Below are 26,378 nucleotides of genomic sequence, written 5' to 3' on the forward strand. Positions count from 1 at the left end.
CCCCTGCCTTGGTAGGTTTGCTCATTCTGTGGGTGCCCGATGGACCAGGAAAATAAGTGGAATGGACCTCCAACTGGCCTTTCTAAATATGGGGTCACCTCTGTCCCAGGGTGACATGGTTCCTAGACCCACCCTCATCTCTCTGTGAAAGTGACTGGGTTAACCTCTTAAAAAGGAATAAGAGCTAAGCATTGCAACCAGATCTGTTCCTTAAGGAACTACAGTCACTGCTGGGAAGGACTTGATTTTCCTCACTCTAAAATGGAAAACTTCCTTCTTTTCCTAGTAGTGGGTAAAGAAAATAGAACTCATTTTCTTGGGGATAAACTTGCCCTGTTTCCAACTAAAGTATCCATGTACACACCTATCTAGAGAAGGCTCCTCTCTGAAGAGAGCAGAGTCAAACCTTGGTGAGAAGGCAGAAGGATGAATTAGTACCCATGAAGGACAATGTGGTGTCATGGAAATAAGAGGGCCAGGGGGCCATGGCCTTTGTTCCAGCTCTGTGGCTCTGGAAGGTCCCTTCTCTTTAAACCTCAGTTTCCCCTTCTATAAATTGAGACTAGATGAAATCTAAGGTAGCTGCTGGCTGTGAGATTGCTTGATTTCATGACCCTTTTGTCCCTTAATCAGAGATTGATTTTAGAATTAGGGGTAGGGGTGATACATCTAGGGATGGAGGGGACAGACTAAACGCAGTCACCCTAGTAACTTTCTTTTTTTTTTTTTTTTGCTTTTTTTAGCTGAGGCAATTGGGGTTAAGTGACTTGTTCAGGTCACACAGCTAGTAAGTCTTAAGTATGAGACTAGATTTGAACTCAGGTCGTCCTGCCCCCTATGCTAGTAACTTCTTAAGAAATCCTGACCTAAGGCAACAGGAGCTAGGGAGTTGCGAGATCCTTCATCTCAATCCCTACAAAAGGCAAGTAGGATCAGTGCCCTCAAGGCAGATTTTTCCGGGGGCTCAGACCACTGTTGTTCCTCCTCTCAAAAAAAAAAAAAAGTGGCTCTCTGCGGTCCTGCCCCGGGATGTCCCAGGCTGCCAGGCAAGTGGCCTTCAGAGCCACCGCTTGCTGTATCGCTTTCAACTCTTGGGAAGGTTAAATACCTCGGAGGGGTCTATTGAAGGCAGCCGGAGGGGAGGGAGCTGCTTTCAATGGGGCCCCACGTTCCTCCCCCTCAGCTCCCCGCCCCCCCACCCCCCCACTCCAGCCCAGCCAAGCTCCTCCGGGCACTAATGATATTCCGCTCTCCATCCGAGCGTTCTTTGGCTGCAGTTTAACCCGAGCGCTGGGACTGATTTCCCTCTCACTGATCTCAGCTTGACATCCAATTAGCACAAGAATGGGATAGGAAGCCTGCAAAAGACTCCAGCTCCCCCTGACCCTCACCGCCCCTCTCTCCCCCACCCCCATCGCCTTTTCTCTGAGCCACCGAGGGTTCAGGACTGAGCCCGGGGGGATTCAGACAAAGGCCAGCGGACTGTGGTCCCCACCAGAGCCCTCTAGCCCCCTCCCGACCCTCCTATTGTCTTTCTCGATGCTTCAGAAAGAACTGATGGCGGTTCCTGCGGGAATCTCAGGGGTCCCTCCCCCTCTGCACCACCCCCACTCCACACTCCTCTCCTACCCCCCCCCCCAGCCGCCAAAAAAAATAAAGAATTGTAATCTTTAAAATCACACATACATTGATCTAGGAATGCACTCTCATCAGCCTGGGCTTTGTAGAGAAAAGGATGTTCTAGGTCCCATGGAGAGGACATGATAATTCTGAAATAAAGTTCTGAAATAAGCATTATGTGGAGGAGTTAGCTCCAGCAGAGCTTTGAATACCAGGCTGAGGAATTTTGACTTTTCCTTGTTTGCCCTAGAGAGTTGCTGAAGGTTTCTGAGCCAGAAAGACACGTGATAAAAGCCAGATTTAACAATTTACCTGACCATCTGAGAAGGGTGTATTAAAGGGAGTAAAGGAAGCAGAGACCAGTAAGAAAATTATTTAAATATTGGAAGAGGTGACGAGAAAAAGGACTAGGGTAGTGCTTGTGAAAAAGGGAAATTTGATAGGATCTGCCTATCAGTGAGATTCAATTTAATTAAGATGTTTTTTAAATTACCTATGAATGAATACAGAATGCTTTGCTAGACACCGAGGGAGATATACAAAGACTAGGGGAAAAACAATCATAAAATCTCAGAAGAATCGCTTAAGATCACGATTGGAAGAGATCTCAGAACAATGAACATAAATAATTAGTAGAATTAGAAAGTACTTTGGAATATAGGGAAGGGAACAAGCATTTTTTTATGCACCTGACACTGTGCTAAGTGCTTCACAAATATCTCATTTGATACACAGAATGCTGAGTGACAAGAAACCTTTGCCACGATTTATAGTCTTAACTTCACTTTAAAAGTAAGAAATCAGAGGAAGGACTACGAGTTTTTAGATCTGGAATGATTGTTGTGCCGTCCATAGAAAATAAGTTGGAAGGTTCTGGTTTGAAGAAATTCTGATTTCTTCTTCTCAACGTGCTTCTACACATTGTATTTTCTGGCTGAGTCACTACAGGGATGGAAGGGCGATTGGCTAGGCTAAGCGGGAGATGTTTTGTCCCTCGAGTTTTGGGGTGGTAGTGATGACAATTTGGTTTGGAAGGTTGAGAATGCCAAGGGGTAATTCTGGCTGGAAAGTATTGCAGAAGAGCGAGCTAGGAGGAAGCAGAGTCCTGGAAAGAAAAGGAGTGGAGAAGCTAACAACAGGGGAAAGGGGGCGAAAGCTATACGAAGGAAACAGAATTAGTATGGGGATAATCCAGGAGTTCTGTATTTTGATACGGGGCAGAGCACAGGCTCAATTTACAGGGAGTGCCCGAGTCCAGTAAATGGAGAGGGAACTTCCCATTACTGATAAAGACTTCGGAGGATCAGTCAGAAGATGGGGCTTCTGCCTCCAGAGCGCTATGGTATAATAGAATGAGCACTGGATTTCTCTAAGTTACAAGTAATTTTCGGCTCTAAAGCCTGTGACCTTTGCCAGGCGGTGGTTTGCTACCTTCGTTAGTTTAGTTCCCTTTTTACACCTCAGTTTTCCCCATCTGTAAAAAAGGGCTGAAAGAGTTTTACAGTTACTTCCGGCTCGCATCTTCCAGGATTCTGAGATCCTCTCCTGCGTTCTCCCGACTCCCTCCTTCCAGAGTAGAAGGGGCTCGCGGGAGAGTCCTGGACCAATAGAGAAGAAGGAAGCTTCCCAAGGACTATACCTAATTCCCCGTCCGGGTAGGGCGGAAGCAGGAGGTGTCAAGTGGGAGTGTACTTCCGCTATTGCGTCTTCCGCAAGATGGCGGCCCCCGTGTGTGTTCAGGTGGAATTCGGGTGAGTCGGGGGTCTCCAGCTCAGGGGAGGGTAGGATCCGGTGACCCTATGCAGAAGGAAAGTGTGTCAGCCTGGCAACTCCTTCTCCTTCCCTCAGAATCTGTCTCAACAGAACGGACTTTTCTCGCATTGCCTCCTTCTGACCTGTTCTGATGTGCTGCCCGGGTAGGACTGGGTTGCTATGAGAACGACGTGACCGTATTTTCCCCAGTAGACCCGCGAGTACGCCGATGCGTACGTGCCTGCCTCCTCTGCTTTCCGAGCCACGCTTTAGACTTTGGGGTTCTTTAATAATGGCCGCTCCTGGAAACCTGGAGCGCGGAGACTGGTCTGTGAGCTCCCCGGATCCCGACCTCGGCCCACTTACGTCACCCAGCCTGAGCTTTGCGTGGATGTGTAGGCATCGCTGGAAATCTGGCTTCATCCAGCGGGGAGGATAGGTTTCTTCCCTCTCAGGGACATAACTTCCTTTTCGGGGTTGTTTCATTTTGTTTCTGAGCTTTGTACTCCTAGGTTTAGCACAGTGCCTGGAACATATTGGAGTTTAATAAACACTTGTTGTCTGACTAGGAATCACTTAATAAATAGATACTTGTTGGTTGATTGATTCTTAATATCAGAGAGCCTTAGAATTTGGAATGGAGCTCTTTATTATTACACATGGAGAAATTGAGGGACAATGATTTATTTGTCCAGAGAGTCAGCATACTAATATTAGAGCCAAGGATCCATTTAAGTCTGATTTTCTTTTTCTATCTGAAAGGGGCAGAACGAAAAGCTTAATGATGAACAGAAGGGAAGACTAACAAACAGGAACTCCCCTTCAGTAGTGTACACACAGAACTTTTGTTAGCAATAGGCCTCCACTTGGGTCTGGATGATAGTTCTGTGATTACCATTTAAAAAGTTAAGGGATTTCTAGTTGACTATGTTTATACTCTTCCTTTCCCTATAATTCTGTTGAATGAAGTCATATGTATCTCCAAACTTTTGTGAGTCATTTGCCTTGTCACCAAATCCTGGGGGGGTGGGGAGGTGGGGTGTAGAATGATACCATTTTGGATCATTTTACTCTCTTTCGGTGTATAGATTCCCCAAATTCTCCATTTGATCAGTTTAGAATATTTGATAAGGCCCATTAGGTGAACATGAGGGAATTAGTCTTTTCTACATCCCAGAACTCTATCAGTTCTGACTGTTTGGATTATCATGTTAAAACTTGTGCTTCAGTTTCTCATGCTGTCAAAGAGATTATTGACTTCAGAAAACCATGTTTTGTTTTGTTTTTTAATATAATTTAGGAAACTGAGAAAATGGGAAAATGGAACTTCTCAAAAAGAAGGAAAATAAGTATGCTATACCATCTTTTCCTTCGATCTCTTGATAATTTTTGCCTCTAGAATTCACATAATCCAGTCTCAAAGTTGGGAGCGATCTCAGAGATCATCCAATCCAAACTATACCTGAAGAAGAATCTTCTTTATAACCTAACTTGTTACCTCAAACCTAAATTTGTATCTTTGCAGCTTGTGATAATTATTCTTGATTCTATCTTCTGGGGTCAAGAAAAGTATATCTGAGCCTTCTACCATCTGACAGCTCATCACATGTCCTTAAAGTTTTTATTGTTCTGCTTGTTAAAGAAGCCCAATTCCTTCAATTAGTCCCTAGATGACAAGCCCTTTCATTATCCTGATTACCCCACTCTGGACACTATTAAGATGTCCTTAAAATTTAGTATCAGATTTGAATACAATACTGTAGGTGTGGTCCAACCAAGACAGTGTACAGTGGGATAGTCATCTCCCTAGTCTGAACATCAGATCCCTTTTAATGCAGTCTGAGATTGTATTTAGATTTCTAAACCACTACTTTTGATTTATATTGAACTATTGTTCTTTTCCTTTGTCTTTTGTGTCTGTGATCAAGTTACCTTTCAGAAAGTCTCTCTACTCTGATGATGCCTCCTTTCTGTACTGAGTAATATTATAAGCATCACTGCACTCACCCATTTACTCTCCTCCATTTTTGAATAATTCTTCCTAACCTCCTCAAGATCTGGTTTAAACCAAAAAAAGTGGACTGGCCTTTTTTCCACTGTCATTTGCAAATATAACACCTGTGGTCATTCTAGTTCTTGGGGTGTGACTCAGAACTTTCTTCCCATACCTTTCCATTTCACACTTTTAAAAAATTATTTCTTTTATTATTAACTTGATATGCATGAACAAACTTGGATATTTCCATAAAAAAATAAACATAGCATTGCACAAGTTTTTGATCTATTTCTACCTTTTGAGATATGCTGACATCACTATGTGAGATATTTTATTGTATTCAGTAAAAGATGTTAGGTAACATAGGATAGGGATTCTTTAGAGTAGACTATATTGTTTTGCATCACTGTCAAAAACTTGTCTTAGATTAAGAAGTTCTAAAGGCAATGAGAACTGCAGGAATCAGCCCCAGTTCTCTTCCCCAATCCCTGTTCTCTTCATAGTTCTTCCTTTTTAAAACGGGGAAGTTTTACCAAACAGAAGTATTGGGAAGATGAGGTGAGAAAAGGGAAAAGAAGGTCATCTGGAAACCTGCTTCCCAGTTTGATCTGGAGAAGGAAAGCTGATTCCTGAAGCCTTGCATCTGTCACCAGGAATTGTGGGTGGAAAACAAGACAATATAACATTGGATCACTTGGGAAGAAATGGACCAATCCTTCCATCTGTGAGATTTAAGCCAAAAATGTCTTTGGTCTCAGGCTTCCCTTGTCTTTCTTCTACTTATGAAAATCCCTTCACCCTACCCTTCTCCAGTTGGCCCAATGGGTGGAAATGAGAATGTGCTTTTCTTCACCTGAAGAGTTATATCACTGGAGAAGCCAGAGCTCCCCCATCCCTTATGTGTGGACCAGTATATACAGCTGCTGGCAAGTTACCCATTGATCCAGATTCATTCTCCAGTCATTCATTTTAAAAAGTAAACAAACCCCACCAGAAACCCAATGCCTGTGGCTGGCACTGCCAGGTTTGGTCACTGCCTGTTGTTTGCTTGGGACTCGTCAGCCCAGTTCTTTTCCTTTCCTCTCTGACCTCCTCCCAACTATGGAACCCCTGCAAGATTCCTTGTTTCCCTCAACCCCCACTCTCCCCAGCTGCTGCATGCCCCGACCCCCACCCCAGAAGAGAAGAGAGCGGAGCTCTTGGAGGGATATAAATGGAAGCTCTGTGTATGGCCCGCAGCTGAAATGGTCCCAGCAAGTGGGTCACAGATGGGCCTTATCTCCTCCTTCACCCTTCTGCAGCAACAAAGTGTGACCTTGTTGTGACTACAGACACCCATGTTTCCCCCATCACAATGCCTGCCTTGGCCTTCCAGTGGTCTTTGTCCATCCCAGTCCCTCAAGTTGGTAGTGTTGGGGGAGGGTGGTTGTGTGTGACTTTGTCAGCTGCATGAGTTCCCCAGACCTGCTTAAAGCTCATCAGTGTCTGGGCTGAAAAAGGCTTCTCACCAATTGGGAGAGCAGTGTGGGTAGCTTTAAAAAGGCTATTTCTCCATCCATTTGGAAGTCCCTTGAAATAGAGTTTAAGGCAGGCTAGTTGAGAGCTGTAGATCAATAGCATAGTATAGTGAATAGTGCTAGACTAGCAGTCAAGAAATCTTCCTTCCTGCCTGGACCACTAATAACGATTTAGTTGTATAACCTTAGACCTCTCTTATCCTCTCTTTTGGACTTAGATTCTCTTGTAAACTCCTGCTCTACTTCTGTTTCACAAGTAGGATGAAAGGAAATCATTCATATATACATATAAACACATACATGCATATATGTTTTTGAAAGGGCTTAATAAATTAAGAAGGATTATCCGTTGTACATAAAGATAATGGATCACACTGACTTTACTGTTATAGAGCCTAGGGTTAAGTGTCAGACTGCCTGACTTTTCTCCCTAAGCTTACTGGGTTTAGTACTCTGCCTGTTTTGTAGATGAAATGTGTGCTTGAAACTCAAAGATGGCCCAATAGACTTAGTCAGAGGGAACTGACATGTTCATCTGCAGTCAGATATGGCCAGACATCTGGAAATGTTACCATGTGGTTGCTGCTAAGAAGTGGCGCTTCATGGGCTTGACCTGATTGGGTGAAGTTATCATAGCGAATTTCTGCCTGCTTCTATGGAAATACATAAGTCCTTTTAATGGGACCATCTTTAAACTGGTTACACTATATGCTTGGTGAGCCAGAGTATGCTATCTCCTGACATCCCCTGTTAGAGCATTCATATGAATTATCAAAAGCTTTAGAAAATTTAAGCCCTGAGCCTAAAAGAATAATTCAATATTTCTTTTCCTTTTATCTGGGAAGTTGTGTTGGTGAATTAGGGGGGTAGAGGGCAGGAAATCGGAAGTATCATTGATAGAAGGAAAGTTAAAGTCTGTGAAGAAATAAATTGAAATTTTAAAGTGTAGTGATTCAGTGAGAATTGAAGCACATTTCATGCTTTGGATTTTTTTTTTTTTAAATTCAGCTTTCAAGGTCTAATTATTCAGGTCCTTGGTCTCTGAAAGCCTTCCCTCTTATTACCAATCTTTTGGATATTCAGCTGGCAGTCCATCAAGGAATTAGCAGAGAAAGGAAGAACTCAAACTCCAGTCATTTGTTTTTGTGCCTTGCTAACACTGTCAGTTGTTGCAGAATTAGAATTTTAGGGTTGGAAAGATTTCGGTGGTCATCTAGTCTCACTACAACCCTCACAACACCTGACAAGTTGTCATTTCTCTTATTCAGAACCCCTAGTGAAGGGGATCCAGCCTTTTCCGAGCAGCCCATTACACTTTTGGACAGCTTCAATTGTTAGGACATCAAGTTTCAATTCGCTTGTTTGCACCTTCTGAGCATTGCTCCTGGCTTTGCCCTTTGCAATCAAGTAGAGTAAGTCTAATCCTTCTTAGACGTAACAGCTCTTAGATAGTTGAACAGAGCTATCTTGTCCCCATCTTTCTCTCCTCCCCCACCCCCTTCCCCCTGAGGCTTCTCTTTACCCTGTTGGACATCCCCACCAAGTGACAGAGTCAAGATGCTTCATTGTTCTGTTGCCTTCCTCCCAGTATTTTCCAGTTTTTCAACATCCTTCTTTAACTATAGTGCCAAAAACTGAGTGAACACTGCTGAGACGTATTCTGACTAGGGCAAAGTACAAAGAGACTGTTACTTTCTAGTCCTGAATTCTTTTTTTTTTTTTTAATAACTTTTTATTGATAGAACGCATGCCAGGGTAATTTTTTACAGCATTATTCCTTGCATTCACTTCTGTTCCGATTTTTCCTCTCCCTCCCTCCACCCCTTCCCCCAGATGGCAATAGTCCTTTACATGTTGAATGGGTTGCAGTATATCCTAGATACAATATATGTGTGCAGAACCGAACAGTTTTCTTGTTGCACAGGGAGAATTGAATTCAGAAGGTATAAATAACCCGGGAAGAAAAACAAAAATGCAAGCAGTTTATATTCATTTCCCAGTATTCTTTCTCTGGGTGTAGCTGCTTCTGTCCATCTTTGATCAATTAAGGCTCTCTTTATCGAAGAGGTCCACTTCCATCAGAATACATCCTCAAACAGTATCGTTGTTGAGGTATATAATGATCTCCTGGTTCTGCTCATTTCACTCAGCATCAGTTCATGTAAGTCTTGCCAGTCCTCTCTGTACTGAATTCTTTTTCTAATAACAGCTTTACCTTTTTTTGGTTTCTACATCTGGTAAGTTCATATTCAACTTTCAATCTACTAAAGCCCTCAGATCTTTTTTAGATAAACTTGTCCTGCTTTTCCAATTTGTGAAGTTGCTTTTATTCTAATTTGTAAATGTCAAGTATAACTTTGCCTCACTTAAATCCATTTCAAGCCCAGTCAAGACATCACCCCATAATGTTATTGGTCCTTTTGAGAACTAACAACAATACTATCTTTATCTCCATTGAAGACAACTAGATATTATACTGGATGGAACACTGGGCCTGAAATCAGGAAAACTCATCTTCCTTAGTACAAATCTGGCCTCAGACACTTAGTAGCTGTGTCCCTAGACAAGTCACTTACCCCCATTTGCCTCAGTTTCCTCGCTGTAAAACGAACTGGAGCGGAAATGGCAAACCACTCCAGTATCTATGCCAAGAAAATCCCAAATGGGATCATGAAGGGTCAGACATGGGTAAAAATGATTGAACAAAAAAAAATTTCCATTTTATAAGATTCCATTCCTTCATGTTATAAAGTTCTTTTTTGAATCCTGATTCCCTTTTTGTTTTGTGTCATCTGCAAATCTGATGAACAGTCTATCTCTGCTTTCATCCAAGTCATTGATAAAATGTTCAAACACAAAGTCAAACATAGATCTCTGGGCATTCTCCTGAAGACCTCTGACTGAGTTAATTGCTTCATTAATGCCTTCTCTGGATCTCTTTAATTATATCTCAGTGTCTACTCTATCTTTGCATAAAAATAGTATGAGATACTTTATAAAATAATTTTCTAAAACTTATATAAACGAGGAACAACTCAGTAACATTATTAAGAGGAGTGTGGTTTTTAGTCTGGCTTGACTTGTTTTTGATGAGACTGTTCCAGCTCTTTATAATTATTTCCTTTTTCTCAGTATTGATTAAATAACTCTTAAATGATTTCTACTAGAATTTTTCTGAGAATTGAGGTCAAGATTTGCAAACATCTTTACTTTCCATTTTTTGAAAAGCAAAATATTATTTTCTCTTCTGCTCTCTTGCAATAGCTCTCCTTTTCTCCACATCTTTCAACCATTACTAATGATGGCTTAGCAATCAGTTTTTTCAAGAGACTTGAAACTATAGCCCTTTTGGGTCAGGTGACATGAATTCCTCAAGGATGACTAGCTATTATTATTTCCTCTTATTTTGGATATCAATGTCTGTAGTCACTTTTGTTCTATCAGTTCTATGGCAAAGGAATAGCGAAAACAGAAGCTATATAGTGTACAAGTATAAAATATTGTCTGATTTTTTTCCCCAAATATCATAGTGTTGTCCACTTCTTAAAGTTCTATTCTTTTTTTTAAATCCTCTTTCTCCCCCCTCATATAGCTAAAAGAAATGCATGTTTTTTATTGTCCATAGCTTTGCACTGTATTTACATGACCTTTCCATGCTCTTATGTTCTGTCTTTATTGCCTACTCTTGCTTCTGTCTTTTATATGTATCTTAGTAAAACTTAAGTTGGTTGATAGGTTACCCTGAGATATCATTATCTTCAGATTCACCTCTTTTTCTCTTCATTGAAATTATTCCCAATGTGAAAATGGTTTGTGTGACTGCACATATATAATCTATATCAAAATGTTTGCCTTCTCAAAGAGGGACTAGAGAAGGGAGGGAATTTGGAACTCAGAATTATGAAAAACAAGTGTTAAAAATTGTTTTTACATGCAATTGACAAGAAAATAAAAACATTCTTTGAAAAAAAAATTGTTTCCTTTTGTGTCTTCCAAATTTTACTCTCTTTGTAGAATTTTAGTCTGTGAGATCCTACCTATCTTTCCTCTAAATCCTTTGGAATCTGTTTTCCCAAAATGTAGGGTTGACTGAAATGGAGGAAAATGCTGGGTGAATGGTAGGGAGAAAGTATGTGAAGAATAGTAGGTTTTCATTAATCTAGACTTTCCCGTTTCAAGTCTGGAACTTTTTGATTTTTGGATAATCAAGAAGAGGTCCCATGATACCACCTTGAATATAGATTAGTTAGATTCACAGAATGTTGGACTTGGAAAGGATCTTACATGTTATTTAAACTAGCCCTCTATTTTTACATTTGCGACAAGTTGGTGTGATTTGCCCAAGGTGACACAGCTGGGTGACAACAGAATGGGGCCTAGCTTTCCAGTCCAATTACTGTAGTATGGTTTGAAAGGTAAATATTGGAAAACATTTCTTTCTTCCCAATATCTCTTCCCAATTTACAGAGTGAAGAGCAAGGCAGATATTATAAAATTTGATGATGGCCATAATTCTGGTTCACCCTAAGTTATCATAGATGGGAACACTGGACTGGGAGCTGTGTCTTTTCTTTCCCTTGTGCTCTTGGTTGACGGTTGATGTTTCATTTTTTACCATTTGTATCAATTCAGTTCAACAAGTATTTACTCAAGCCTACTGTGTGCAAAGTACTATGTCATGCACTGATACATTGTTGGTGGAGTTATGAATGAATCCAATCATTCTGGAGAGCAATTTGGAACTATGTTCAAAAAGTTTTCAAACTCTGCATACCCTTTGATCCAGCAATGTTTCTACTGGGCTTATATCCCAAAGAGATTCTAAAGAAGGGAAAGGGACCTACGTGTGCAAGAATGTTTGTGGCAGCACTTTTTGTAGTGGCCAGAAACTGGAAACTGAATGGATGCCCATAAATTGGAGAATGGCTGAATAAATTGTGGCATATGAATGTTATGGAATATTATTGTTCTGTAACAAATGACCAGCAGGATGAATACAGAGAGGCTTGGAGAGACTTACATGAACTGATGCTAAGTGAAATGAGCAGAACCAGGAGATCATTGTACACTAAAGCAACAATACTATATGATGATCAGTTCTGATGGATGTGGCTCTCTTCAACAATGAAAGGATCCAATTCAGTTCCAATTGATCTGTAATGAACAGCTACAACCAGCGAAAGAACACTGGGAAATGAATATGGACCACAACATAGCATTTCCACTCTTTTCTGTTATTGTTTGCTTGCGTTTTTGTTTTTTCTTCTCAGGTTATTTTCACCTTCTTTCTAAATCAGATATTTCTTGTGCAGCAAGATAACTGAATAAATATGCATACATGTATTGTATTTAACATATACTTTAACATATTTAACATGTATGAGATTACCTGCTACCTAGAGGAGGGGGTGAAAGGGAGGAGGGGAAAAGTTGAAACAGATTGCAAGAGTCAGTGTTAAGAAATTACCCATCATGTTTTGCATATAAAAAGCTATAATCAAAAAAAATTTTAAGTACTATGTCATGCAAAGGGGAAACAGGTTTGAAGTAAAGCACAGTCCTTTCCTTCCTCAGATTTAGGGTCTACATAGAATATATTGTGATTAAAATATTGGATGACAACAACATGCCTAACATAGACAATTGAGGATCATTTAAGATGGAGAAGTAGAGGATCAAGTTGGAAAAAAGAATAATTTTAAAACAGAATTTTAGTTTGTAAAGAAACATTCATATACCAGATATAGTTTGGCTGGGTTCTTAACTGCTTTAGCTGAATTCTTGTATATCAACCCATCTTTATGTCTATTTGTCAATTGTTGTTTCAGGACACAGTCCCTTCTTGCTCCCTATAATTTACAGGGTTTTCTCTTTATCATCTCCTTTGCAGAGGCGGGGCAGAGCTCTTATTTGATGGTATAAAGAAGCACCAGGTGACCTTACCCAGTCAAGAGGAGCCTTGTGAGTACTGGCCTTTTCTTCTCACCCCTTTTTTATACCAGGGGACATGGGTGTGTGCTTGGGAGAAGCAGAGTGTCTAGGAATTGTTGAACAGCCATTAGAAGAGGTGATAGACTGTTCCTGGCTATCCTCCCAGATGAAGCTGAAGCTGAAGAAAAGAAAAGCTCATCACATTTATTAACTGAGGGCTCCTCCTCTCTACCTCCCCCTATCCTCTCTTCCAACCAGTTCTGCTATCAGTGGTTACACATCCTAAATGTGTACAATAGTTCCCAGTGACCACAAAAATTCTGTTTGGCCTTCTGATCAAATTTCTATTTTGCATTCTCCAGTCTTTTCTTTACATATGTCTTCAGTGTCTTACATCTGGATAGACCCAACCACAGACCATTATCTACACTCAAGGATCTCATCCAAGTTTTCTTCTGCAAACCAGATAAGCAGAGGAATACTGAGGAGAGACTTGAACAGCCTCCTAAAAAACTGAGTTATGCACAGAGAATTATCTGACAATAATTATCTAACAGTGGTTATGAGCCCTTAATTACTGTCTTCCTTAATAATGATAAAAGTTTGCTTGAACTGTGAAGTCATACTTTTATTTCTTTCCATCTACTTGTTCCTTAGGTGGGCATATTTCCAATAAACCAAATCTAGTCTAGGATTGCTACCTTTTAAGAGGAAGGCAGAAAACTGAAGAGGATCCAGGCAAAGGCATTTTGAATAATTAAAAGGATAGGACACAAAAGGGAAAATAATCGGGATGATTTGGTCTGAATAAGAAAAGGCTGGCATTAGATAAATTAGTATGTTTCTATGTTTCTATCTAGTTGTCCTGATAGTCATCATAGACATCAAAGATTATTGGCCTGAAATTATGAGTTAGACCAGGGGAAAATAATATATAACAGTGTTTTAAAGATTGAATGGGTTGATTGAGAACCATGATACAGAGTCTGGTAAATAGCCATTGGTCCTGGCTTGTTGTAGATTAAAGGCAGATTAAATCCAGATTTGTGATCATACTGATTCTTTAAATGACAGTTTCCTTCTAAGTAATGCTTCATTTCCTATCCACAATCATGATCTGTCCAAGGGGAAAAAGGTACATACTGTAGGGTGGAGACTTGAATTCCTGGATTCTTAGGAGAGCTGATTTGGCAGCTTCCTTCTGGCACTGTGGGAAGGATGCTGTGCTGAGACCCATTTGCAATCAAATGGATCATTGTCCAGATCTGTTGGCTCCCACTGTGGGGCTAGGACAGAGATGGTTCTGTCTGCCTCAACGAGAGGCTCTGAAATTCTCAAAGGAGCAAAACTCTACCCCCACTGAACTGGGAATAAGATGTCTATGGGGGAAGCTAAAATGTCACTTATAAGGTTGGATAAACTGCCATAATTATGTTTTATGATGCTATTGTAGAATATAGTGATATCGTAAGTTATCAGATTAGAGTTTGATTACCATCCAAACAATCCTGTAGTCTTCTGAATGATGGGGCTTGAAGTAAATCTCTGAAGTCTCATCAGGAGACTTTAAGAGAACTTGTTGTGATCTAAAACACCCTGCATTTAACTTCCTTTCTGAAAAATTCAAAAGATGTCATAGTTTCAATGCCACAAAATTCCCTGGAAACCTGATTCCCCAGCTTGGCAAAAAGAGGGCTAATGACTTGTTTAAAATGATATAAAGAATCAAAGGTAGAGCTGGGTCTAGAATCCAGATGTTTCTCCTCATAATCAATCCTCTTTCCTTCTCCCCTTCCTTCCCATCATACTCTAATCTTCTAATATTCTGTTATAGTCTTCGGGGATAGGGTGGAAGCTAGGGACAGACAGAGGTGGGAAGAAGACTAGCGTGGATACAATATATGGTTTTCATACTGTGCCCAGTAGTATACCTTCGGCTGCCCAGCATGTTTTAAATTTGGATAGGATCTATAGCCTACATACCATTAATTTGTTGTGGAAGAAGGTCATGGGACCCAATCTAGTTTAAAAGTGGCATTCTGGCTCTAACACTAGGTAGGAACTGCCAGGCATTGACCTGACACTACTGTCCCTAGGGGAGTAGGCAAGAGGCTTGTACCACTGAGACAGCATCACGGTGCCACTGAGCTAGTACCCAGATCTGTTCCCTGGCAGACAGCCTGACCCAGCTATTGCTGTTTGGCTCAGCAGATCCCAGCAGAGAAAATAGCAGCCACAGGATTGGATTGGGCATTGAATCTGGGAATCAAGATTCTGATCCTTTTTCTGTGACTAATTGTATAAATAGGAATAGGACTTGGATGTGTGATTTCACTGTTATCTGAAACTTCCTCTATCCCATGTTTTAGTATATTTTTATTTATTTTGTTTAAAGTTTCGCAGTTATGTTTTAATCCAATTTAGGCCGTACTCCAGAATGTTATGGCCCTGCCCTGGAACACTGAAGTCCCACAACCAGTATTTGTTGGAGGCAAGTCTTGACCAGTTCATCCTGGCTCCAAGGTCAGCTCTCTGCCATATTTTCCTCCTCCCCAACCAGCTGTGTGATCTTGGGCCAGTCACTTCTCTGGTTCTCATTTTCTTCAGTTGTAAAATGAAAGGGATTAGACTAGAAATCTTTAAGATCTCTTATAGCTCTAATAGACTATAATTCAGGTTAGAGAAGTAGAGGGTCATACAGTTTTATAATATCCTGAACACTGTAGGGGAAAACACCCAAAATGAGTAGTCGTTCCAAAGAGGAAGTTCTGGGAGAAATGAAGGAAAGTATAGGGGAGCTCACTAGTACATTGACATGAAATGAAGCCAGTCCGCCTGCCTTCTAACTTGAGCTTTTTCTCTCTCTCCTTCATCTGTAATTATCCAGGGTCAAGGCAGAATCTTAGAAACTGTTTAGTCTAATGTCCTTGGGTTACAGATAAAGAAAGAGCCCAGAGCTCCAGGGGAGGCTAGAGCCTTACTTAGGAGTCCTGATAGACTGTGGCAAAATCAGCTTCTGACAGGGTGGGCAGTAGGCAGTTACTTTTCCATCGCTTCTCCAAGAGATCATTTCTAGATCCCTCTCAATCCCCACATCCTAACTATGAATTAAGGGTCTTTTCTGCTGAAGAAGAGAAGGTTCTTTCCTTTGGGGGATGGAGGTTGGTGGTACTGTTTTCATGTCAATATGGAGATGTTCCCCATGAAGGAGAGATCTGAAGTGAGGATGGTAACCAAAAATGTGAGGCTGTGTTAGAGAAGACAATGGGCACTTGCTTGTGTGCAAGTGGCCTGGGGGGGTTTCTGAGTGAAAAGACAGGCTTGGCACAGAACACCCCTTTGGAGGAAGTGGGCAGAAACTGGTCACTTCACCTTGCAGCTTAGCTTTTTCAGTCTCGAGGACAAAGCTCAGAATTTCTATTTCTTCCTAGCCATCCACACATTCCTACACAGACATAGAGTAGAGTAGATTCCCTCCTGTCCCAAACTCTCCCCCTCACCCCATCCCATTTCCTCCTCTCCCTCTCTTCTCCCTTTGTGCCTGTCATGACTCCGCAGTTTAAAGGGTGGCCAGAGCAGGAGGGAGGGAGCTTCCCAGCTCTTTAAACTGCTTAGCATGCGCTTCACAGTGGCTCCCAGCACCAGCTGTTCCTTTCTCCTGCTCACCCTCGCTCTTGGGGCCTGTTTGCTGAGCCCCCCCAGCTCCTGTGCAAAATTGCTTTTGAAAAGAGCCACTTTCTGCTTAATTAAACAATGAGGAGCGGTCCTCTCTGCACATCTGTAAACCTCCTTCTGCAGGCCCTTTATCCCACAAACTGCTCCATTCTTATCCTCATTCATTTGTAAATGGGCCCTACACCCAGCTCCCCCTCCCCTCACCCCATTTCTCTTATCCACTCCCACCCTTTGGGCCTTTCTTCTCCCCTTTCAAGTAAGGCTCTGGGCCTGCTGGAGAGAAGAGCCTTTCCTTGGTAGCTGGTGTACTTAGTGGAATGGGCCCATGCCAGCAAGCTCCATGGCTTTGTAGGTTGGTCCATAGGAAGGCATACTGTCTTGGAGTCTAAACCAAGGAAAGGTAGAAGCAGGCCTACCCAGTAGCAGTACAAAGGAAGCCACATTTATTACAGGGTAATAGTATGGTGAGCAAATGGGCACTTAACTCTCCCACAGTTGCTTCTTGTGAAAAGGCCAAGAGGATTCTAATAATAATAATAACCACCAATATTTATGTTGTGTTGTAAAGTCAGCCAAGAACTTTTTACACATTAACTAAGATCCTGGGTGTTCATAGCTTAATCTGAATGAGACTGCATAAGGGATTGGAATCTCTTGTATAAGAGACTGAAATATAGATCCAGAAATTTTATTTTAGGGTTGTCATTACTAAGAATTTGGAAGCTTGAAGATACTCTTGGTTTCGGTGACTATCTTATTTCCATGACTTAAGTTCCTTTTATTGAAAGTACTCTACAAATTCCCTGGACTAACAGAGGAGGTAACGGCTAGTTCCCATGAACTACCTGGCTAGCCTATGGCCTACTAGAAAACTGTTAACATTTTCTGTCTCTGTCTGTGTCTCTGTCTCTCTTTCTGTCTCTCTCTCACACACTGTGTGTGTGTGTGTGTGTGTGTGTGTGTGTGTGTGTGTGTGTGTGTGTGTGTAAAATAGACCAAAATGGAGAGAAAAAGTGAATAGAGGTCAGGAATCTCTACGGTTCACATATATTTCAGAGAGAAAGAAATTCTAGTTCTTGAACTGATCTAAGGGGAGTGGATCATGTGGAACATGCCAAAAAGGGAAGGTGTCTTGCCATCCTCTGCACTTAACTCATTTGATTATGAAGATCACAAAACAAGATCAAGTGTTATTTTCTAAGAGTAATCTGACCACTTGTGTGGATGCCCAACCACTCCTTGAAGACAGGGACTAGATTTCTTTTATCTTTATATCCTCAGAGCTTGGTGCAGTGTCTGGATTAGGTGTTGAATAAATGCTCAGGGATTGATTGAACCTCTAAAAAAATGCAAATGGGCCTGTTATCTTCTAGACCACCAGCCACATGCTCTATTATCCTGCGTGAGTTACCCCCATTCTCAGATCTCCTCAGTTAATAGCTAGGCAAGTCATTCATTTACTCATTCATGAAACATTACTGTTTTCTCTTTGCAAGGAAAACACTGTGCTAGACTCTTTGGGGGTTACAGAGATGAATAGGACCTCATCCTGTTCACCCTGGCTCACAGTCTAATAGAAGAACTAAGATATGGATACAGACAACTAAAATACGAAGTGAATGTGTCAAGACCGGGGTAAAGGTTACAGTCAGTGAGAGGTCACTTTTAGAATTGGAATTCAGGTGGTACAACCGACTGTGAGAAAATATATGGAGGAGGATAGCAAACTGGATAAGTGAGGGTGAGGTTTTCACCTCTCAGACATTCATTTCTTAATCTGCCTTTTATTTACTATTACTAGCACCTGACTACTTAACCCTTCTGATTCCCTGGCTGCCTTTGGAAACCCACCATCTGGCTTGGAAGTCTGTTTGCATATTGCCTGTCCCAAAGCAAGGCTGAGATGAGATATGAGCCATTGTGTTCTTTTTCTGGATACCCTGGGCTTTTCTTACCACTGGGGATAAGGTGGGAGGGGGAGGATAGGTAAGAAAAAGGGAAGATTCCCTCCAAAAATTGAAGGTTTAAATGTTTCTTGTTAGTAGTTTTGAAAAGGGAATCATCAGTCATCAAACCCACCCCCAAACAATAAGCATGGTGAGGCAGAGCCCAAACCATGGTAACAGACTGGCAAGAATGTGGGCGGGGTTAGGGGTGGGCCAGGCCGAAGTTAGTGACCTCAGCAAATGAGAGCTAGGCTTTGGGCACCATGATGAACGAGCCTGGACTGGGTCAAAGGAATAGCTCCCATCCCCCACATTTCCCAGACTTTGTAGGCAGGGAAGCCAATGGGGCTGTCATTTGGATGACCCCATAGTGACCACAGCGCCTCAAGTCGTTATCCATGGTCCTAACCCAGACAAATGATTATGTTCCCTTCTCTGTTGAGAGGACACAGCTCAGATCCAAAGAGAAAACAGTATAGAGGAAGTGGGGAACATAGAAAGCCAGAAAATGGCTGAATCTCATCTCTCTGGGTGCTAGAGGGGATATGGGGTGGGAGTTTAGGGGAAGGGAAGTGTGAATTCCCACAAGACTTTGCATTTCACCAGGGTGCAGAGGTTTACATAGACTAGCTTAGTCTCCACATTTCTCATTCCAGGCACTTGCCCTGTAGTGGTAATTCCTCTCTGTACACAGACACACATCCTCTGTCTTCACCAAGGCCTCTCTGATGGATCTGTCAGGCCTGGGCAGTTTTATCGAGTAGTAGGAAGATCTATGGGCCGACTGCACACCAGACAGTGCCAAGATGGAGGCCAAGGGGAGTCGGAGCCAAGGGGAAACCCAAGCTCATCCCTTCCTAGCTCAGAAAGGCCCTAGGGAGGAGCCCCAGTAGGCGACAAAAATCATCACAGATCATTAGGCACAATGCGCCTGCGCTTCCATCTCTCTCCTCTGTCTCTCCCCCTCCTCTTCCATCTTTCTCTCTCTCTTTCTTCTCTACGGCTTTAATACAAACTTGGTAAGAGTTTTTGTTTTTAAAGCAGTAACCCCATGCTATGAATGCCCTGCTAGTGATCTGGTGCTCAAAGAGCATATCACACTCTGTATACAGAGGAATGGATTGGTTAGTTCTGAACTGAGCATTTGGATAGAACAATCTCAATTTCTCTTTTAGCCATTCAGAGAAATTACTATGAAAGACAGGTTTGGGTAGAGTGTCCAGCCATATTGTCCAAATATTGTTTACCTTTTTAATCTCTTCTAAGCATTACTGTTACTCCCTGGCTTCAGAACTTGTGATCATAGGTAGGGAAACCCAGCTCCAGGCTAAGAGGAGGAGCCCCAGGAGACAGCTTAGCCGACAAAACCATGCTGCATTTAAAGGACAAAGTGATGAGTTTCCTTAGGTCCATATCACTGGCAGCACATCTTTCAGTTACACTCCCACTAAGTGACCTAGTCCCCCCTCAGGTAACCCAATCTAAACTTGAAGATGCAGAGTTGCACCACTCTGGGGATGTTTTACTGCATGCTTAATTGGCATAGCCTGTCAAAAGAGGGAAGGAGAATGAAGATACTCACGTTTCTAGTTTATAGCTTATGTAGCATTTTTCTCCCAATAGCTCTATACGTAATACAAGTATTATTATCTTCATTTTACAGATGAAGAAATGAATTTGCCCAAGATCAGCAACTTAATAAATGTGGATGGCAGCCTAGGCCCTCTCACTTTCAAGCCCAGAGTTCTTTCCATTACCCCATGTTTCAGAGCCCATGGAGAAGAAAGAACATAGAGACTGAGATCCTTTAGTCACAGAGACTTATTTCTGCTTGGTGCCACTCCCCTCCCCCAGCTTTCTCACCAGGCTTTTTCCTTTCAGCACAACGAGAGTGACCCATCTGGGGCATGGCAGTTTGAGGTGTGCAAGGCCAGAGGGAGGGAACCAGAGAGCTATTTGTCAGTGTCTCCCAGCCTCCTGATGGATTCTTCTCTCCCCTCAGCCTCCCTCCTCCAGAGGAAATTAACTGATTCTATCTCTCCTACAATTGTTTTTCTTCCCTCACAAAGAGAAATGTATGCCAGCCAGGAGCAAAGATGGATCCTCCCAGTCTGGGGCTGAGAAGGAGAGATAAAGGTAGAAGAGAGAGATTCTGGGTGGGAAAGGTACTGAGAATAAGGGATTACCCACACAGACAGGCCCATTTAAAGCCTGGTTATACTGGGGATTGACTGAGACTTACTCTCCAGCCAAGATAACCCATAGCAAGTCCTTTTCCAGAGCTTATTTTGGTGACCATTCTGCAGTCTACCCATTCTTTCAGTCAAGACATTTTTTCTCTTTTATTTTAGTTTCAGGTTAAATTTATTCTCTTATTCATCTTTAAGTCCCTTTTTCATAATTAATTGGCTCTTTCTAAGCATCCTAACTCAATCTGCTTCAGTTTCCTTCTTTGCAAAATGGGGATCTTAATAGCAGCACCTCACTAGGTTGTTGTGAAGATCAGATGAGATCAAGCTTAAAAAACTCATCAAGCTTAGGCTAAGTGCCTGGCATATGTAGGTATTTAATGGATGTGTATTCCTTTCCTCCCTGTTTTAGAATAGCTATATGTCAGCTTCCATGGCTTTATGATCGAGATCTCTGCAGAAACTTTATTGGTACTGTCCTTCAGATCAAAGAGCTCCTGGTCATTGGACTTCCTGGGAACATAACTGATGATTATGATAGGTCTCACTACTTTTTTTTTTTTTTTTTAGGGGATATCCGAAACCTTCTCATCTGGATAAGGAAGAACCTATTAAAGGAGCGGCCAGAGTTATTCATCCAGGGAGATAGCGTGTAAGATCTTCATTCCTTTTGACCACCCCCTTCCTATCTCCTGTCCCTCCCTCCTGCCAGTGTAAGGTTGAGGGAGGGATGCCCTACAAAGGGTAGAAGAAAATGGTTCTGTTCTCTGTACTTGTGCCCCCAGTATCTCCCACGGTGCTTGCTACATGATAGGTAGTTAAGAAATGCTTGTTGATCTATTGTTTAATTGATTGATGCCTCAATGATTTAGGGACCAGTGAGTATATGAGCTTCAGTGCTATCAACTTTCCCTAGTTGAGGATAAGCCAGGATTCTAATCTTCACCCTTTTCTTAAGGAAGTTGTTTCTCCCCATAGACAAAGGAAGTAAATGAGACTAAAAGGAAGACTAGACATCTTGGGTTATAGAACCTAGCTAGGGCTCCAACAGTAATCTGCCCAAGAGAAACCTATACCTGCTGTCTATCTCTTTGTTACCCCAAAGGATCTCTACTGTGGACTGAGTTTGAGATCTTAAATTTTTATTCCCAGATAAAATAGGGTATAGTGGGAATAGGTTGGTGATGAGTTCAGTTCTGTGTGATCTTGGCAGGCTGTCTGTCTCTTTGGGCCTCAGTTTCTTTATCTATAAAAGGAAGGGATAAGGGTTCCAGTTCTGATATTCCACAATTTTAGTGATTTATTTTCCTGTGTGTATGAGTACATTGCTAGACCTGGGTGTGAATAGTATTCATCAGCAGAGTTCATGCTCCTCTTATGTCATAAGCCAGGTTTTTCCCCTTAGCCATCAGCTGACACAGGGCTTTTGCTCTGTGGTTATAACCTCCTGTCCTATCAATGGGAAGCGAGATTGAAGCAGTCAGATCCATACCACCTTTGCCCATTGCCTTAGCATCTGCCTCTGCACCCATCACAGGGCTGGGTCCATCCTTTCCAAGAAACAGCCAGAATCGATCCACTGGGAAATCACTTTATTTTTAAAATGAGGCCAACCTGGTGGAAAAAGGGACAGTCATTGCATTCTGCCTGAGGTTATGGCGAAGGGTGGGGCATGCCGTCTGCAGCCTCCCTGTGGCATAGGTGACCCCTGGGATTGAGCCTGTCAGTCCCAAAGCCATCCTTGATTCCTAACAGATAAGAGTTTGTCCCTTACATGCCCTACTGTGAAGAGCCAGATTGAGATAGAAACCTCAACTGGCAAGAGTTTCACTGAAGTAACCTGGCCACAGGAATGGGATGCTTCAAGGGCATTAACATGCTGACTTCATCTATTAACACAATTGTAGAGTTTGAGGGCCTCAAGGACTATGGATTCCAGTCATTATCCAAGTGAGAGTGAGCTCCACTGAGTTTCCCTGGAAGCTGATTTATACCTTATAGACTCTTTCCAGTCCCATTTCAAACAATTGAAATCCTATTTTACTCAAACTTCTAGAGACTTGGCCATTGACATCTTCACTTCTCTACGGCATAATTGCAAGAAAGGACAGGACTAGTGGCTCTCATCTCTTCCTACCAGGAGATAGCAAGATGAACCAAGCTTAGTCAGTAGACATGTCACAAAGAATTTCCTGTTAGATTTAGATTGATGCCCTAGAAGATTGTACTTTTTTTCCTGGGATGTTTAAAAAAAAAAAAAAAAAAGCTGATGTTAGAGAGACCCCTGAGAATGCCTCTTCCAGCCAGTGCCTCAGTAAGGCTTCTAGGATTTTCACATTTTCTCTCCTCTCCAGAAGCTTCTCATGCCCATGTCCCAGTCCTTGGTGCTCATCAACCAGCATGGCCTGGTGGAATGAGCATCAGAGGAGCTCTGTTCTAAACCCAGGTTTGCATGACCTTGAGCAAGGAAAGGGGTTGGGGCAGGGGTTGGAGTGGGGGGAAGGAATGACAAGCACCTTCTAATCTGCCAGGCTGTGCTAAGTGCTTTATAAATAATAGCTCACTTAATATATTGTATACTTTTTTAGGTTTCTGTTTCCTTCTGTATAAAATGAAAGAATTATATTTGGTTATCTTTAAAGTCCCCTTCTAGCTTCCAAATTCTATAATTCTTTTTCCCACAGGCGACCAGGGATTCTGGTACTAATCAATGATGCTGACTGGGAATTGCAGGTAGGAGTGGGTAACTTTTCCCTCAGTAGGCCTTACCCCAATTTCCTTTGGCTTTTCATTGTGAGAACCATGAACATCCCTTTCCTCTTATTTGCTGTTGGGTGGAAGGAGGCAGTATAAGAACCCAGACTGAGATAGGAGAAAACTACACAAAGCTTAAACTGAACTGAGAGAGCTAGTGTTCAAGCCAGCTGAGGAAATCCATTTCATCTCTCTTGAAAGCTATCACATCTTTCCCTATCCTGTATTATCTCTTAGGGTTCATAGTTCCACATGCCCAGACTGAGTGTCAAAACATGACAATATTAATTTTCTCTCTTCCCTTTCTCTCCTCCTTCTCTTTGTCTCTTTCTCTCCCCTCCCTTTTGTCTCTCTTTCTTTCTCCCTCTCCCCTCCCTTTCTCTGTCTCTTTCCTTTTTTCTCTCTCTCAGGGTGAATTGGACTACCAATTACAGGACCAAGACAGCATCCTCTTCATCTCTACACTACATGGTGGTTAGAGCATCTATCCTCCTTCCTCCTTCAGTTCCTTCAGCTCCCAGAGACCTTCAAGGCAGAAAACATCCAAAATGGGGGAACAATAGAGACAGAAATCCTCCCCTCCGCTCCCCTTCCCCCACAGCCAGAGCATGTGGGACAACAAGCCTGCCATGACTTTGTCTTCATGAAGAAGGACCAGCAGCAAGAGACCCAGGCAGTCCTGTCCTCCCGCCTCTTCCCCTTGCTGCATCCTCCCCACTCCCTCTCCAGCCTTAGCAGCTTTCCCTCCGGGAAGGAAAATGAGGCCAGGTACTAAAAATGTGCTGCTTACAGCTCGTGTACTAGTGGAAGAAGCTACTACCACCTCCTTCCCCCAAATGGGAGGGGGGCACAGCTTTGCCAAGAGACCTGCCCCAGATTGCTCCCCTCTGTAATCTGTACCCCCAAGGGAGGTAGTAGCCTTCTGCCCCCACTACTCTGCAGGCAAGTTTGTGAGCTCTGAACCTCTATGTTCATGCCTCGTATGGCACTGCTCCAGTATTCCAAACTGTGTCATCTTGGGCAAGTCATTCATCACCCTGAGTTTCAGTTTCCCAGTCTGTGAAATTGCCTTTTGGCAATTTCTAAGGACCCTTTCAAGCTCTAGAATTCTGACAGAGATTCCTTGCCTCAGTTTCCTTTCTCAGAAGCAAAGGGCTCCACCTGCTTCTTCCAGTGTCATTACTGAACCTCAGCTGGGGGCCCCTATTCAGTGCTGCCTCTTCCTCCTCCTTCTGCCTGGATGCCCCCAGCTGCTCCAACCTTGCTCCTCTGACTCCCCTAGCCCTTGACCTAGGCCTGCCCCATAGTATACAGGCCACCAGATGGACTCCCAGGCCCCCTCCCCCAGAGATAAAAAACTGCCTGAAGACACCTGGGGTCTGTGGCTCACTGGGGAGGGCTTTGGGTCTCTTCCCTGTGCCTCAGTTTCCTCTCCAGTGCCTAGGATTTTACCATTGTGAGCTGAGGTGTTGGCAGAAAACCAGGGCACAAGAAACTGCTTTGTGACATATTTGAGACCTCTAGCTTCTCGCCCCACAGCATGCAGACCCATCTGGAAGCCAACATGGCGGTGCTTGTAACAGCCGGCATTGGGCAAATAAAGGCTTTCATGCCTGTCGTTTTTTTCTTTATTGCTTGGAGCCTCATCCTAGATACAGCTGGGCTGGGTCAGTTGTTGTTATCCCAGTGACCTCATGGCATAGCTCCTGGCTTGATGCAAATGTCCCAGGGATTCTGAGAATCGTCCTCTTCCCTCCCTGAAGCTGGCTTAAGGGCCCAACCAAAAGTGCCTGACAAGATCTGGAAGTAGGATTATGCTGGGGAATTTTGGAGGGGCCAGGAAATGTTGAATCCAGCTTGATTTGGTCCTCTCAACCTAGTGAAGTTCACAGTAAAGCTGAGAACTGAATCCCTGCTCATTCCCCTTCTTCCTTGTATAGATAATGCTGAGTATTATACCATCCACATAGGGTGTATCTCTAATCTATCAATTAGCCTGTCAGATTGAGTTTTCAGGAACCTGTACCTCCCAATCTCACTAGCTCTCTCTCTTTCTATCCCTATCACCAGAGAAGCCCCCCATCCATCAAAAGAAATTAAGAATTGTCAGTACATGTTCTGTTCCCAGTCTTGGGTGTTTACCTTTTTATCTTCATAAATGTAGGAAGAGGTTTTGTTCATTCATTCCTCAAACTGATAGTGTAGAATTAGGGCCATAGCTAGGACCCAAAAATGAGAATGTGATCTCAGTCTAAGAGATGGGAGGATGGAGGAAGGATGGCGTGGACAGAGAAAATATTTTCTCTAAAGAGTTTTTCCAGAAAGGGGGGATAACAATATCTCTCACTCATGCCATCTCCCCTCACTGTCCCTCTCAAAGGACTTAAATCTTTTTGGCCTTGGAGTGCCAACGTCTTAAGATAGGGTTTTCTTTGTAAAACATCCCTGGGCTAGATAGTGCTCACTTTACCTTAGAATCAATCAAAACTGCTCATGTGTTTGGATGTGTGTGTCTACTGGTTTCTGCTTATGTGGTTGTGTGGTTTGGGCCTCTGAGCAGTTCATGCAAAATCCAGGGATGGATGGTGGGGGAACCTGTATTTCTGAAAGCAAGTGTCCTTCTGTGTCTGTATGGGGAAAGTGTCTACGGGAAGCTATTGGGTTGTATTTATGTCTTTTTGGGCACAGTCGCAACTATGTGCTTCTGCCTCTCTAGATGGAACTGCGTGTTACGAATTAAATTCCCTTTCAATTTAGTCCCACTTTGGGCAACCCACCCCCTTCTAAGTAATGAGACCTGCAGTCACCTTACCCTTGCTGGGCATTCCGACTCCCTCCGCCTCCTCCAGCCGCCCACGCGGCTGCGGCAGGGAGCTCCCCTTGGCCAGTCGCCCCACGCGGGATTCCCCCGCCCCTGCCGCCTGTCTGTTCCCAGGGAAGGAAGGACCTGATGTTTCTCATCTTTCTCGGAGTAGACTTGGCAGCGGAGGCGGCAGGC

General features: G+C 42.9%; 1 protein-coding gene across 1 annotated transcript; it reads left to right on the forward strand.

The window, feature by feature from the left end:
- The first annotated feature begins 2,517 nt into the window (after nt 1–2,517).
- URM1 (ubiquitin related modifier 1) lies at nt 2,518–24,998 on the forward strand. Its single transcript, XM_051980104.1, has 5 exons — nt 2,518–3,371; nt 12,776–12,846; nt 21,197–21,278; nt 23,311–23,359; nt 23,791–24,998. The coding sequence occupies exons 1-5, from the start codon at nt 3,337–3,339 to the stop codon at nt 23,857–23,859; spliced, it is 306 nt and encodes a 101-aa protein (XP_051836064.1). The 5' UTR covers nt 2,518–3,336; the 3' UTR covers nt 23,860–24,998.
- The last annotated feature ends 1,380 nt before the right edge of the window (nt 24,999–26,378 follow it).

This window comes from Antechinus flavipes, chromosome 2, assembly GCF_016432865.1.
Source record: "Antechinus flavipes isolate AdamAnt ecotype Samford, QLD, Australia chromosome 2, AdamAnt_v2, whole genome shotgun sequence".
In the NCBI taxonomy this organism is placed as follows: Eukaryota; Metazoa; Chordata; class Mammalia; order Dasyuromorphia; family Dasyuridae; genus Antechinus; species Antechinus flavipes.